The sequence below is a fragment of the Oryctolagus cuniculus genome, chromosome 13, assembly GCF_964237555.1.
Source record: "Oryctolagus cuniculus chromosome 13, mOryCun1.1, whole genome shotgun sequence".
NCBI classification, from domain to species: Eukaryota; Metazoa; Chordata; class Mammalia; order Lagomorpha; family Leporidae; genus Oryctolagus; species Oryctolagus cuniculus.
The window spans coordinates 13,862,699-13,879,520 of record NC_091444.1 but is presented as its reverse complement, the minus strand read 5'-3'; the positions used below and the strand labels follow the sequence as shown (position 1 = coordinate 13,879,520).

At 37.2% G+C, this 16,822-nt stretch overlaps 1 protein-coding gene across 12 annotated transcripts in view; it reads left to right on the top strand.

Moving 5' to 3' along the window:
- Positions 1–16,822, top strand: part of DENND1B (DENN domain containing 1B) — a 342,830-nt gene that overhangs the window by 210,552 nt on the left and 115,456 nt on the right. For all 12 annotated transcript variants that reach the window (XM_070055063.1, XM_070055064.1, XM_070055062.1 and 9 more), the window contains one exon: positions 11,013–11,114. In XM_070055063.1, the coding sequence (XP_069911164.1) occupies positions 11,013–11,114 (102 nt within the window). The remainder of the gene's footprint in view (positions 1–11,012; positions 11,115–16,822) is intronic.

Here is a 16,822-nt window from a genome sequence, read left to right as displayed (position 1 = left end):
TTTTTTTTTTGACAGGCAGAGTGGACAGTGAGAGAGAGACAGAGACAGAGAGAAAGGTCTTCCTTTTCTGTTGGTTCACTCTCCAGTGGCCGCTGCGGCCAGAGTGCTGCAGCCGGTGTACTGCGCTGATCCGATCCGAAGCCAGGAGCCAGGTGCTTCTCCTGGTCTCCCATGCAGATGCAGGGCCCAAGCACTTGGGCCATCCTCCACTGCACTCCCTGGCCACAGCAGAGAGCTGGCCTGGAAGAGGGGCAACCAGGGCAGAATCTGGCGCCCCGACCGGGACTAGAACCCGGTGTGCCGGTGCCACAGGTGGAGGATTAGCCTATTGAGCCACGGTGCCAGCCGAAAGAACATTTTCTTAAATGATTGAAATTTTGTTAGTGTGTTAGGGGCTGCGTAAAATTATTAAAATCTCATTTCAACATTAATTATTATGGATTTTATAGCTTATTTTTCTCCTATTTTGAGTTTCATTATGCAAATGGGAGGTGTAAGGTTTTCAGTCTCTTTCTAAAGCATCTGGAAAGCAGAATTTCCAATATCTGTGGAAAATATATAATTTCATCATAGGATGTTTCCTTTTTATTTATCACATCTTTTTATAAATGTGTTAGCTTATCTACAGTATAAAATATATTTGATGTTTCTCTCTCTCTCACTCTCTTTGGCACTGCAAGTGTATTTTGGGAGCTAAGAGATAGTATTTCATTTTGTATACCTTTACATTTCTTCTGACTCAGTTTTTGAATTAAAACCTTACTTTTTAAAGTTCACTGAATGTGTTTGACAGTTTGTTGTTTACTTATTTGGAAAAGAGGTAGTTTTTAGAGATTCATTCATTTGTGGTTAGAACACTTTTAAAGCTGATATCTTTATAGATTACCTTCTTTCATATTTATTAAAATGCTTATTTTTTATTTTAGAACTTTCACTGGTCATTTACATAATAGACATATCATAATGTGTTTTTTGAGAGGTGTAAAAAATGGAGACCAATTATAGAACTTACAGTTATTTCATGGTTTTGACCTTTTTGTAAACACAAGGGTCGTTCAGAATTTCATAGAAAAATGTATTATGGAAGAGCTTTTAGAAATTTAAAATTTTTGCACCAAAATAAATTTACCATTTAATTTTATTTTTTCACAAATATTTAAACACATTTATATATTTCAGTACTATCCTTTAGCTATTATAATACAATTGAAAAGGAAAAATTAATAAACGGTTTTTAATGGAAATGAATTACTTCACTAGACATTAATTTTTAAAGTTTATGATTGTTTATATGCATAAAAATGATCAATTATGTCCCTTACATTTGGCAGCATTAAAAATGTAGATTAGGCCTGTGACTGGCCATAGTCTCAGGGGCCATCTGATCACCTGGCATTCAAGGCCCTCACAAGGGTACACTGTCTTATTTCACTTTTTTCCTGAACTTTGACCTCAGTTCAGACAGTTCTGCCCGAGGCTCCAAATGTCCCAAGTTTCTCAACCTTCTAAACCCTTATTTTTAATGTTCTTTCTTCCCTGTAGGTCTTTTATCTTTCTCAGTTTTAATGGCCATCTAGTTCCTTCCTGATTCTTGAACCTGTCGTTCCTACTGACCCTTACTATGAATTAGTTATGTTTATTATCTTTAACACTTTTCCTCTCCTTTTTACATGCTGTTGTATTACTTATATGTTTACTGAAGTTCATAATTTTTCATTACTATTAAACTTTAACTGACCATTGAGTACCTATTTAATGCCAGACATTCATATATTTTTCAGGTAAATTCTATCATCTATCTTTACAAGCCTTCAAAATCCTACTCTTTTTCTTTTAAACATGATGAAAATGGTACTCATAGAGTTTAACTTACTTTGCTAAGTTTCCCAGCAAGTGAAGGTGAGCAAGACCTTCACTTGCTCCAGTGTGGCATGCTTCTGTTCTGATTTGCCTCTGTTATCATTTCATGTACTCTGAAGATATATTTCTTGAACACCTGTATCTTCAAATCTAAATGATGGTAACTGGAAGCTGTTGGGACTCTAAATTGTAGCCTTAAGTGTGATGCTTTGGCACACTGAGATGGGGAAGCAGTCTCAGAGCTGAGGCCCCTCTGACTTTCACCACCTCCCCAAGCCCCATCTGTCTCTCAACGACTTGGGTCAAGGCTTTCTCTGAAGTTCCCGTATCTGACTGAAGACAGTTCCGTTTGCAGAAGGAGAACAAGTGTAGTGGAATCTCACCAAATAAGCAAAGATGTTTCACTGCCAGAGAAGAGAAGAAACGACAAGTTGTCCCCATTGCAAACAGAGTGCTCTTGATTCTTTTGAGGACTGCACCAGAGACTGCCCAGGAGGCTTTATTGGCAATCACAAGACAGCTCTTGCTCAGGGAATTAATGCCCCTCACCTTCCCCAGAGCAGGGAGGAATGTGTCCCGGGCTGCTATCTCTTTTTGATGCTGATTCATTTCTCCTAAAAATCATTACCTCTCTAAAATTGTCTGTAGCGCCTCTCATTTTCCTGTCTCATATAGAGAGGATGTTTCAGCTTCAATCATCTGACTCTGAGTTTTGTATGGCATATGGCTTCCATGCACTTGTGCCCATTCAATAAAGTTGCATGCCATTCTCCTATCCATTTGCCTATTATCAGTGCATTTCTGTGACCCTTCAGAGAACACAGGAGAAATTTCCCTTGCTGCCTCAAAGACATTTGATGTACACTTATAGAAAGACTAAATTTAATATGAAAAATCTTGAAAATCTTCTTAAACAACAGGTGGCATATATATTATATACGATCTGTCTTATCGTATGTAATATATATGAATTGGAGAACTGATTTGGCATTTGTGCTGCATATTTCTGTTGATTTTTGTTTACCTGGGGAAACTGGCACTGCTAAATCTAATTCATCCTCTTCTCTCCAGTCTTCTAATTCATCTTGTTCCTTCTTTGTCTCATTACTGCAAACAGCAAGAATGAATATATGGTATTGAAAGGAAGGTTTGATTTGCCTGATTTTTCTCCCCTCTATAACATATAATCTAAAGTAGTAGCACTTCACTATACAAGAAAGTATTTCTTACTCTGCTAAGATGTGTTGTGGGTATTGGGTCTACAATTTGAGGGACAGATGTGGTGAGCACTGCTATGATAGGCCTTCTCTGGGGTGACTGGACAGAGGGAGAAATCAAGAAGATTAAGCTTGTGCCCTCCAGGAGTTCATGGTGATGGAGTCTGTTGTAGTTGTTTCTTCTGTGGTAAAAGTAAAGAAAATGACCTCAGAAAATGGGAAAAGAGAATTATACTTATGAATTCCTCAGAAACAGAGGAGACCCGGGAGACACCTATTGAATATGTGCATTTTTATGGCAAGAGTGCCCATGTCTTTCAGCATGCTCTCAAAGACAAGGACCAAAAGAGCTTATGATTCACTCATGTAAAAGCTGGTAGAACCAGTCATAACTGGTGTTTCTGTATCAGTCTGCGGAGTTTTAACTTTATTTATTGTTTAAAATCATTTGTCATGGTGATGAAGTGTCACTGTTGTGTATCAGAAAGATCCCTTTGATTGCAGCATTTGCCTTAGATCGGAGTTGAGAAGACCAAATGTAGGGAAGTTCCAGTCTCACCTGAAGAGAGGAGTAAAGGACCCCAGTAAGTAGCAGCCTGCGGGTTGGCCACTGATAGATGACCTGAAGGTACAAGGCTTTTGGGAAGTAAACAAGCAGATGGGAGATCTCTCTCTCTGTCTTCCCTTTCTCTCTGACATGCTGCCTTATGAATAAATAAATAAATCCAAAAGAAATGTCTAATGTGCTAAATAAAGAAAAGTGGTAAGCACACAGGATTCCAGCTCGCCTCCTGACAGAGTAGTTGTATGACTTTGGGCAAATTAGCCTATTCATATTTTAGTTTCCTCATTTGTAAACAACAACAGAACGTCAAAAAGGCAATGATATTTCTGGGTTGTGTTACACAGTAAAATAATTTCACATAATGTACAAAGAGTAGTACCTGATGTAAATGTTCTCTATATGTTAGCTATTATTATTGAAATGAAATTTTAGAAGTAGTAAGTTTGATAAGGAAAATTGCTTTAGCCTAACTAAGAAGGTGTTTCTCCTTTGATCTCCAGAAAAGAGGATTACTTTAAATAATTAATAAAGTCTTTAGTTATACCTTTGTGTATCATTTGTGTCACAAATTATTAAAAATAAAAGTCAACTTTTTTTAACCAATAATTAATGCCAATACTCAAGTATTACTTAGTGTATCAAAAGCATACAGTTGATTATCTGTAGAACCTAGACGTAATACTCAGGCTTCTTCCTGTGAATGCTTAGGGTCACCCAAGATTGTCTGGGCTGCTTTGAGCCTTGATAATGGATAAAATAAATCATTTCAAAATAAAGATTGCTTAGTAATCAGGGCTTCAGTTTGACAAATTGGAAGATTTGTTTTTCAGACTTTTTTGTATTATATTCATTTAAAACATTATCAGTAATTAATATTGTTGTACTTAGTGATTAAACTCAAGCAATTTTTTAAACTTTTATTTAATAAATATAAATTTCCAAAGTACAGCTTATGGATTACAATGGCTTTTCCCCCCCCATAACTTCCCTCCCGCCCTCAACCTTCCCAACTCCTGCTCCCTCTCCCATTCCATTCACATCAAGATTCTTTTTTTTTTTTTTTTTTTTTTTTGACAGGCAGAGTGGACAGTGAGAGAGAGAGACAGAGAGAAAGATCTTCCTTTGCTGTTGGTTCACCCTCCAATGGCTGCCACGGCTGGCACACTGCGGCCGGCGCACCGCGCTGATCCGAAGGCAGGAGCCAGGTGCTTCTCCTGGTCTCCCATGGGGTGCAGGGCCCAAGCACTTGGGCCATCCTCCACTGCACTCCTGGACCACAGCAGAGAGCTGGCCTGGAAGAGGGGCAACCGGGACAGAATCCGGCGCCCCGAATGGGACTAGAACCCGGTGTGCCTGTGCCGCAAGGTGGAGGATTAGCCTGTTGAGCCACGGCGCCGGCCAAGATTCATTTTCAATTATCTTTATATACAGAAGATCAATTTAGTATAAATTAAGTAAAGATTTCAACAGTTTGCACCCACACAGAGACACAAAGTGTAAAATACTGTTTGAGTAATAGTTATAGCATTAAATTACAGTGTACAGAACATTAAGGACAGAGATCCTACATGAGGAGTAAGTGCACAGTGACTCCTGTTGTTGGCTTAACAAATTGACGCTCTTGTTTATGGCGTCAGTAATCACCTGAGGCTCTTGTCTTGAGTTGCCAAGGCTATGGAAGCATTTTGAGTTCACCAACTCCAATCTTATTTAGACAAGGTAATAGTTACAGTGGAAGTTCTCTCCTCCCTTCAGAGAAAGGTACCTCCTTCTTTGATGGCCCATTCTTTCCACTGGGATCTCACTCACAGAGATCTTTCATTTAGTTGTTGTTGTTGTTTTTTTTTTTTTTTTTTTTTGCCAGAGTATCTTGGCTTTCCATGCCTAAAATACTCTCATGGGCTCTTCAGCTAGATCCGAATGCCTTAAGGGCTGATTCTGAGGCCACAGTGCTGTTTAGGACATCTGCCATTCTATGAGTCTGCTATGTATCCCGCTTCCCATGTTGGATTGTTCTCTCTTTCTTAATTCTATCAGATAAACTCAAGCAATTTAAACACAGGATTGGCATCTATAAGTTAAGAGGCTGGTCACTAAGTCTTGGCATCACACTTCCATTTAAGAAATTTGTAACTGTCAACTTGATAGTTTTAAAAATCTAACTTGAAAAGCAGCACATACTCACTTCTCAGATTTTTATGGTTACAAAAAGAGTTTAGACATCCCTTCTTCTCATTATCCATGCTCAAGTACAGGTGGATCTTTTGACTTTGGAAATAGTTGCTACTAAAGAAATATTTTGCATACATCTGGCTTTTTGACCGAAAAAAAAGGTGCTTTGATGCCACTTTTTGCTCTTTTTTTCAGTTAACAGGATGAGATTTTTGCTGAGTTGCTTCAGCAAAAATTCTCCATAGCTATAAGACAGCCAGGATAGATCTTTGATACTAAAGTTTTCATATTTATGTCATTGGTAATATGTTTCATGAGAATAGAGAGTGCTTTTCTTGCTTTCTTGAATTATGGGAAAAATGTATTGTTTTCATAGTATGTACAAAATTAATATGTAATCTTAATTTTTTCTAAGTGTTCAAACTTAGCCAAAATGCTAGAAGCTGCTATGTCCAATTTAGAAAAGTCAGGTTTCTTTCTCATCTTAAGTTGATGAGTCATAGACAAATATAATATTGGTAAGTAGCTATATTTTTTTCAAGACAGATCTAGTAACTTTGGGATAAAATAGTATAATATTTACAAAGAGAAGATTTTCCTGCTAATGATTAATATGTACAGTTTGAATATGAGGCTTTTTTCTTAGTGACATCATGCTGTAGTGTGGAAGAAAGTAATTGTTTTCTTGGTTACTAAAGTAGACTTCGTATACCTTACATAATAATAACATTGAGACACTTGGAAGAAAACTGCTCTATAATATTATAATATGAGTAACAGTTTATTATTTTTGTGACAAACTGCACATACCTGAATATTCCCAAGACAGTGTCTTTCAGAGATTTTAAAATTCAAAGAAGCTGTCAGTATGCAGCTGTTTTTGCCTACTTTGTTTATCTTCCTTATGTAATGGTGATATTACCTATGAAGTCCAGGTGCATTAAGGAGTTGAATGAGCTTAATGTTGGTGTTTTGGATTATATTTCACATTTTTGTACAGTGTCATTCTTCCTAATACTTCATTTTTTTTCAGTGTGGACTCTATTAGTCAGTCACATCTTTATAGCATAAGATCTAGTCAATGTTATAAGTATTTTCCTATTCTTGCAAAATTTTCCATTTTGGAGTATAATATAGAAGTTGAATGAAATCCAGTGCCAAAAACAAACAAAATTGTTATATTAAAACAGCAATGATAATAATTCTGAAGCTGACATAATATTAGGGTAGAAAAACAGCTGTATTTCATCCATAGTCTACTTGTGATTGAATTATTCTGTAAATATAATTCAAATAATAACTGATAACTTACTGAACATTTAAAATGTGAGGTACTGTGTTGGCTACTATAGGGAATGCAAAGATGAATAAGAATTTAGTTCCAGACATACAGAGTTCGCAGATAAGATATATAAAATTAACTCTTATTACAAGCTGGAAAAATAGGAGGAATCTTCAAGAACTTCATGTAAAATGTGGATTACGAATAAATTGTACTTGGATTTAAACTTTTTTGGCACCAAAATAAACTACTAACATGTTATAGCATGTCTACACAGCATATGGTTTGAGCTACTAAGAATTAGACAGCAGTTTGAAAAGAACTCGGATCAGACCAACATGAACTGTTAAAATTGAAGCAAGAACAAACTGAGGCAAGAAGAAACATAAAATTGATGGTGATGCTTATGTGTAATAATGGTGAAATCATTAATGCTTTACAAAAGTGTATGGTAACTATGGACCAATATTGAACTATTTATTTGAAAGGCAGATTGGGAGAGAGAGAGGTAGAAACAGAAAAAGTGATCTTTGATCCACTGGTTCACTCCCCAAATGGCCACAATGGACAGGACTGGGCCTGGCCCATGCTAGGATCCTAGAACCCCATCTCGGTCTCCCATGTGGGTGGCAGGGACACAAATACTTGGGGATCTTGCTGCTGCTTTCCCAGGGGGTATTACTAGGCAGCTGGAATCAAAAGGAGCAGCAGGGACTTGAACTAGTTCTCTGATATGGGACACTAGCATTTCAGGCAGCAGCTTAACCTGCTGTGCCACAGTGCTGGCCCCAGATAGCATATTTTAAGAAGGAACAAGATGAGGTTGAAGACGGAGCCTGTAGTGGCAGACAATCCCTACCAACTTGCAAAGAAAACATGAGTTATGTTTGTGCCATGAGTAGGAAAGAATGCTGATTAACAGAAGAAATAATTGTCAAGAACACAGACATCTCAGTTGGTACAGCTTATACAATTCTGACTGAAAACTTCTGCTTGAAAAGTACCCAAACAGTTGTACTCTGATCAGCTGCAGACAACACCAGAGCTTTCGGTGGAAATTTAAAACATGTTGGTTCTATTTCCTGAAGCCTTCCTCCTAAGAATTGAAACAATAGAACAAACATGTTTTTTCCCCATACAGTCCCGAAAACAGCAAGATCAAAGTGGTGGCTACTAAAAGGTAGTAGTGGTCCAGCTAAAGCCAAAGGCAGACCCATAAAGAGTAACTAATGGTCATGATGGAGTTTCCTGGGGATGGTCTATACATTGTACTTGCTGACTTTGTTGAAGGCTAAAGCACAATAACATCCACCAATTAGGAGCGTCTTTTGGGAAGGTTGGCAAAAGCTGTAGCAGAAATGCCTAGCAAATTTTCACCAGAGTCTTCCCTCTCCTGCTCTTTCCTCCCATTTAACACAAGCAGGGTTGCAGGAGTTTGGCTGGGAAGTCATTAGGTATCCACCTTATAGTCCCCCTTTTCTCATTCTGACTTCTTTTAGTTTCCTAATTTAAAAAAATCTTTCAAGGGCACCCATTTCTTTCAGTTGACAATGTGAAAAAGAATGCATTGACATAGTTAACTTTCTAGGACCTTCGCTTCTTTAAGGGTGGACTAAACTGCTGGTGCCATTGCTTACACTATTGTCTTGATCTTGATGGAGATTATGCAGAGAAGTAAAGTTTTTATTTTTAATGTTTATCTTGTAATTCCATTTTCCATGAACTTTTTTCAAGTTGACTCTTAAGTGTCAAAGAAAGAAAAGGTGGCAGAGGAGAGAGAAGTAGCTTCTTTCTATTAAATATAATCCAAGGCTTTGTGGGTTACATCACGTGCATGACATGGGCCAAGTCATTTGTCTCCTCCAATCAGCTGGAGAGCTGTATTTGGATACCACTGGGTAAAAGTAACGTTCCAATCCTAGCACATGGCTCTTTCCCTTCCCATTTGTTAGTCACTATGCAAATTACTGTGTAACAGTATTCTACAGATAATAGTCTTTTCTCCTCCAATTTATATGTTTTAAAAGGTAAATTAAGTATGAATGTTGATGTTTTTGCCATTACTAATTACAGACCACCTAGCAAGCTTCTTTGTGTAGTACCTTATATGTTACCAAGCCTTCTCTAATGTAATGGCAGTATTACTTGTTAGCATTTAAATATAATGGAAAATGCTGTTGGTGCTTCCTTTCTAGAAAGTCTGTTTACAGAAATTAGGTTTCCTGTCATCTTTTTATGTTTCTTTGTTTGATGTTCTACTGAAATGATTTTGGTTTTGATTACTTTCTGTTGCCTTCTCACTGTTCCATGGAGCAAAATATGTGGTTCGTTTTCTCTTGTGTCAGAATTCTCTCATGAAGTTATTCTTTTCTGTTGTTTTATGTTTATGCCTGATTATTCTTTGTCTCCACCAGATCACATTTATTTACCTACTTTTTCTATCAGCAAAAAGCACAGTAACAACTAGGTTAGAGATGAATATTGCTCAGATGCATAAATCCTTCTGTGTAGGCAGTGTGATCACCTTAATGTTAATACTCAGTTCTATACAGTTAATTCTTAAGTACTTATCAAATGAAAAATTGTCTAGTTGAGATTTTAGCTGTGTGCTGTATATCTCCACGTGCTCCTCAAACACTTTGCCTTTCTCCATGCTGTAGTAGATGTTGTTGATGCCCAGCCCAGACCACTGTACTGACTGGTGCCCTTTTCATTGAATTGCCCTTGGCTAAATGGAAGTGCTTAACTGGGAAGAACACTGTGTTCATTCCCCTTCTCCCTCCATCTCTTCCACCAAGGAAGACCATGGCCAATGGTATGAGCATTAACTGGCTGGCCTTCTTGCCTCATGTGGGGATCAGCTCTGTAGTACAGTTCATGCTTTCCCATGAAATTAGGTTTTTGCTAATCTCCAGTTGCAATCATGTGCTTGCTTGGCTTTCTTCCCCTGCCCTGTCCTATTCCTTTACTACCGTTTTCCTGGACAATATCCTCCAACAAATTAGTTGAAAAAGAATCTGTCTCAGGTGTTGCTTAGAATATGACTTAAGACATGCCAAAATTTATTTTTATCATTTTTTTCACTAGGTTTTCTTAATATATTTCCAGTCTCCAATAAATGATATATATCATCATCTGATCATTAATCCAGAAATCTTGAAGTCCATTGTTTTGAATCCTTCTTTGTCCATTATATCTGTATTTCTCAAATCAAGACTTCTGGAGTATAAAAAACTTCAAATCATTATTAATCAAGCTTAGTTTCTTTCCTTAAAGGAAAATTCTGATGCATCAGGAGTTTGTCTTCTGTTATTAGTGATTCTTTGTAAACAAGCTGTTAATCATTTGAAGGTTAGTTCAAAGCCCTACTGTGGTTTGTGTAATCACAAATGGATGAATAGCCAATTTGAGTTTTCTCTTTACTCCAAGTCTTGAAAGAGTAGAATAAATTGCTCAAAGCTTAACGAGTACAGTTCGTCCAGCTTAATTCAGCTTGCTAATAAGTACATTATATGTAATTCTTGAGAAAACATAGATAGACTTTAGTCTCATCCATTTTTCCTTGCTTTGAAATTTTCTATCCCCTCCCTACCACTCCCTCAATCTGAAGAAGTGCTTGTTTATAGCATAGGAAGTCTGAACTTTTCAGTTGGAAATATAGCTTTAAATTTGAAGAGTATTTTTCTCTACATAACTAACAACCTTTAGAACGCTAATTGATAATAATTAGCACAGAAGCTATAGTAGAGAGTTTCCAGTGGAGGAATATTTGTACTCATCTGCAATCCTATTATTATGTGTTCACTGGTTCTGTGTCTTACACTTTCTCTGTAACAGTCCGTGTGCCTCTTTAAGGAGCATGGTTTTCCCTGACTGAACTTTTATTGATGCCCTGAAAATTGTTATTTCTGTCTAGGGTGAGCCCATCACTTTCTGTGAGGAGAGTTTTGTGAAGCACCGTTCAAGTGTGATGAAACAGTTCTTGGAAACTGCAGTGAACCTCCAACTTTTTAAGCAGGTGAGAGCGGACCTCCACATTTTTTCCTGTAACAGAACTTTGTCATAGCACGCATTTCTATCACTGTAAAACTGTGTCTAAGCTCTTACTATGATCTTACCTAGAGTTTCAGGAATTTTTCTTTGTTTTACAACTCTATAGCTACTATAGAAATAGTATGCAATAATGTTATTATAAAACATGAATAAATAATGTGAAATATAAAATAATTATAATATATTATTATATAATCATTCCTCATTAAAAGTTGTTAAACTTAAGATCTCACTGAGGAAATTCTCACTGAGCATTCACAAGAAAAAAAAGGCAACGTTACTAGTTTTATATAGGGCATCTTAGAAACAGTTGTTTTGTAACAGTGGATTGACATGGTAAACTCTTTTATTAGACAATCTCAGGGTTATCCTGCTTATAATATAATTTTTCAATGAATATTTAGCTTTTTAAGCTTTGTAAGATACTTTTTATAATCATCAATTCAAAATTCATAAAAAATTCATAATTATATTGTGTATCCTTATTTTTAGCTAAGAAAATGTAACTACCACTTCAAAAAGGCAGTAGCCTGACATCAGAATTCAGAAATTTTAGATGCACTGCAAATTTCATCCCACTGTATGACCATCAGAAGTGCCTTAAATTGGGTTGTCTTAGTATCTATTTACAAATTTACATTCAGTTTTTGACACTTGCTTTTCTTATTCCACATGAAAATTTTAAGCGCCATTAGCTATGAGAATTTAGCATTTAATGAAGACCTATATTATGTCATAAACTGTGCTTGGGGCCAAGATACAGACATGAATTTAAAAAGCTCAGTAATGCTTTTAAGAAGCTGGCAATCTAATAGAAATTTCTTTAGACTGTTAGAAGGAATGAAACCATATAACTTAAGGTAACCTTCAAATTAGGTCAGTAAAGAAATCAACATGGCAACAAATTAATGTTACTGTCTATATTCCAAAGAAGTTAAAAGATATGAAATTTGAAAATACTCACTGGGAACTTAGCTTTTAGTAAGTGGAGTTTTACCTTAAGGAAAGGCTTAGAGTCATCTTATCCCCAGAACCATGGGACATAGATTTCAGAATCAGAGATATCTTGTGAATTTTTCAACATCTGGGCCACTTTTGGAACTCCTGTCCTGAGGTCTCCAGCATAGATGGAATGACTTCTCAGGATTGCTAGGAGAATCACGTGATGGCACATTGTAAGTGCCCAAGTATAGCACAGTTCAGAACCATGCTAGTCACCCACTGCTTGTCTGCTGAGTGTAGTGTTAGTACATATTTTGTATTTTTATCTATCAAGAAGAGATTGTACCACCTCATTATCAGAGCTGAGCTGGGAAGAGCAAATTACACAGGACTGAAGGATTAAACCAGGAATGGGGGAGGAGGGGTAGAATATCTAACTTGTTACTTTGCTTTTTCAAGAAATTATTTAACTAAATTCTTACCATTTGATAAAATTAGTTAAACAGAGTAGATTTTTTTTTGCATGCTTACAAAGGCCTTAATTTTTTAGGAGTAATGCAGATTAGGTTAAAGCTTAATTTTATCATTTAACAGCAGTTTGTTCATAAGTACATGTTTCTTTTTCTTTAAAATAGAAATCCTACCAGCTACCTCACCAATCTGTGAAAAAGTTCATGTGAATTAACATGCATACACTCTCAGCATAGTGCCTGGCTCTCTGTAGACGCTCAGTAGTTTTTAGTTTCTGCCTCATTGTGAGAGAAATTACATTTAAAAGTAAAATATATGAGATTTAAAAAGTATAACTTGATTAAAAAGGAAAAGGCTGACTATAAAATATGGAAATGGTCTAACAAATGAGAACCCATTATATGGCCGACTTGGATGGCTTTACGTATACTAACAAACCTTCTTCTAAAACTCAGTATCAATTTATTACTTTAAGGAAAATGATACTTGAAGAGAGCCCTGAAAGGATTTAAAAGAGTCTTGTTGACAAAGTTTCACAAACTTCTAAAAAAGAATCAATTGCTAAATAAGTGTTAACAACAATGAGTCCTCAGAGGTGCTGCTGACATGGCTGAAAGAATATTGAAATATTCATTAGGTATCAGTGATTCTTATTTGTGACTATGATTGTCTAATCTATTTTAGTTCTAGAACTACTTAGGTTCTCTCCATACTTACCAGCACTTGTGTTTCAAAATCGACAGGACTTGGATCCAGGAGCACATGTATATTCTTAAAGAAAGAATAAAAGTGAGCTTTATTTCTGATATTATGATAAGGTAGGATTCAGAGATAATTGTGTTCTGAAACATTTTAAAATGCAGGATTTAAAAAACTTTCGTTTTGTACAGGTGTTTAGCCTAAGATAATGTACTCTGCATTAGAGTGCCTAGGTTTAATTCCCGGCTCTAGCTCCTGACTCTAGCTTCCTGCTAATGCACACCCTGGAAGGCAGCAGCTGATGAAAGGGGTTCTTGTGATGACTTTGCCCCTGCGCACACCTGGCCACTGTAGACATTTGGGGAGTGAACCATCATATGAGAGTGCTCTCTGCCTGTGTCTGTCTGTCTCTCCCTATTGAATAAATAATTTTTAAAAAATATTTCTTGGGGGGAGGGGCACAGAAGACAGTGGCCAGTAACTCACTTTCCAAGATGAAAAATGTAATATGAGACCTAAATCCCATGAATCTGGGAAGATTTAGTGTAAAAGTAAACAAAATAAAAAGATATACCTTCCTGTAACCTATTTCCTGGGAATCTATAAAGAAACTCTTAGCTCCAGTCCATTAATACTACATGGAAAGGAAGGAACAAAAGTCATTAAGAAGTAATCACATGCCAAACTCCGCAGTAACTTGAAACCTGGATTAATAATTTCTGACTTGGTCTGATAAAACTCAAGCCAAGTTGAAAGTAATCCTAAACTGCTCCTGCCGCCATACCCCAGGAAGAAGCAAGCTCATTTCTCCTAGAGCAGCCCACTTTCATCCAGACATCAAAGAATTCCAGCTAAAATTCCAAAGGGAAATCTCACTGTTAAAAGAGACAAAGAATGGCATTATGTAATGATTAAGGGATCAATATAACAGGAAGATGTGACTATAGTAAATGTACATGTACCAATGCTAGGGCACTGGGCTATTTTAAACAAAAGTTAGTGGATCTAAAGGGAGACATATGCTCCAATGAAATAATAATGGAGGATTTCACCACCACACTTTCATCAGTGGATAGACAAAAAAATCAACAAAGGAACAACAGAGCTAATCTACACTGTTGACCAAATGGATATAATTGATATAACAGGGCATTTCATCCCAAGGTACAAAATACACATTCCTTTCATCACTGCATGGAACATTCTCTAGGACAGATCATGTAGTAGACCATAAAACAAGTATCATCAGATTCAAGAAAAAACTTAAAATGTTCCATGTATCTTTTTGACCATGATGGAATTAAGCTATAAATTAACAAAATAAGAAATTGTAAAAAATATGCAAACACAAGGAGACTGAAAAACATGCTTCTGATTGAACAATGAATCATAGAACAAATCAAAAATAAAAATTAAATAAATTCCTAAAAACAAATGTAGATGACAACACAACATATCAAAACTTATGTGATACAGCAAAAGCAGTGTTAAGAGGAAAGTTTATAGTAATTAGTACCCACATTCAAGAAATTGGAAAGACATCAAATAAATGATCTAACAATGCATATCGAGGACCTAGAAAAACAAGAAAAAAAAAAAGCCAAAGTTAGTAGGAGGAAAGAAATAATACAATTTACATAAGAAATAAAATTGTCCAGAGCCGTGGCTCAATAGGCTAATCCTCCACCTGCGGCACTGGCACTCTGGGTTCTAGTCCCGGTCGGGGCGCCGGATTCTGTCCCGCTTGCCCCTCTTCCAGGCCAGCTCTCTGCTGTGGCCAGGGAGTGCAGTGGAGGATGGCCCAAGTGCTTGGGTCCTGCACCTGCGTGGGAGACCAGGAGAAGCACCTGGCTCCTGCCTTCGGATAGGCACGGTGTGCCAGCCACAGCACGCCGGCCACAGCGCGCCGGCCGCTGCAGCCATTGGAGGGTGAACCAACAGCAAAGGAAGACCTTTCTCTCTGTCTCTCTCTCTCTCACTGTCCACTCTGCCTGTCAAAAAAAAAAAAAAATAAATGAATAAACAAAATTGAAATCAAGAAAACCATACAAAAGACCAGTGAAATGAAGAGCTGGCTTCTTGAAAAAAAAATTAAAAATTGATAAAACTATGATCCAACTAAAAATGGAGAAGACCAAAAATCAATAAAATCAGAGATGAAAAAAGATATTACAAAGGAATATCTCTATATATTGCTAAAGAAATAAAAATGTTACTACAGAAATAAAAAGAGTCATCAGATTTTACTACAAACAGCTAATTGCCAACAAATTGGAAAAACTAGAAGAAATGGATAGATTTCTACACATGTAGAACTTAACCAGATATGTGACACAGAAGACATAGAAAACCTAAAAAACCAGTAACCAAGACAAGGGTTGAATCAGTAGTAAAGACAATTCCAACAAAGATAACACCAGGGCTGGATAACTTCACTGCTGAATTCTACCAAAATTTTAAAGCAGAACTAATTCCAGTTCTTCTCAAACTATTCAAAACAATTGGAACAGAGGGAATCCTCCCAGAATCCTTCCATGAAGCCAGCGTCACCCCAATTCCTAAACCAGAAAAAGATACAAAGAAAGAGAACTCAAGACTAACATCTCTGATGAACACAGTTTCAAAAACTGCAACAAAATACTAATTGAATCCCAAAACACACCAAAAGGATCATCCACGCAGAACCAAGTAGGATTTGTTATCAGACTGCAGGGGTGGTTCAACATACACATATTAATAAACATCATATATCACATTAAAAAATTGAAGAACAAAAACCATATCAATTGCATATATGCAGAGAAAACATTTGATGAAATACAACATTTGTTCATGGTAAACTTTCAGCAAATTGGGTATAGCAGGAACATACTTCAACAAAATTAAAACAATATATGACAAGCCCACAGCCAACATCCTTTTGAACTTGGAAAAGCTGGAAGCATTTCCACAAAGATCTAGAACCAGACAAGGATGCCCACTCTCACTGTTACTATTCAATATAGTTCTGAAAATGTTAGCCAGAGACATTAAGTAAGAAAAAGAAATCAAGGCCGGCGCCGCGGCTCAATAGGCTAATCCTTTGCCTTGCGGCGCCGGCACACTGGGTTCTAGTCCCGGTCGGGGTGCCGGAGTCTGTCCCGGTTGCCCCTCTTCCAGGCCAGCTCTTTGCTGTGGCCAGGGAGTGCAGTGGAGGATGGCCCAAGTACTTGGGCCCTGCACCCCATGGGAGACCAGGATAAGTACCTTGCTCCTGCCATTGGATCAGCGCGGTGCACCGGCCGCAGCGCACCGGCTGCGGCGGCCATTGGAGGGTGAACCAACGGCAAAAGGAAGACGTTTCTCTCTGTCTCTCTTTCTCTCTCACTGTCCACTCTGCATGTCCAAAAAAAAAAAAAAAAAAAAAAAAGAAAGAAAAAGAAATAAAAGGGATACTTGTGGGACTGGAGGAAATCAAACTACCCCTATTTGTAGATGACATGAAGATATATATAGGGGATCCAAAAGACTCCACTAAGAGACTATTGGAACTCATAAAAGAGTTTGGTAAAGTGGCAGCAT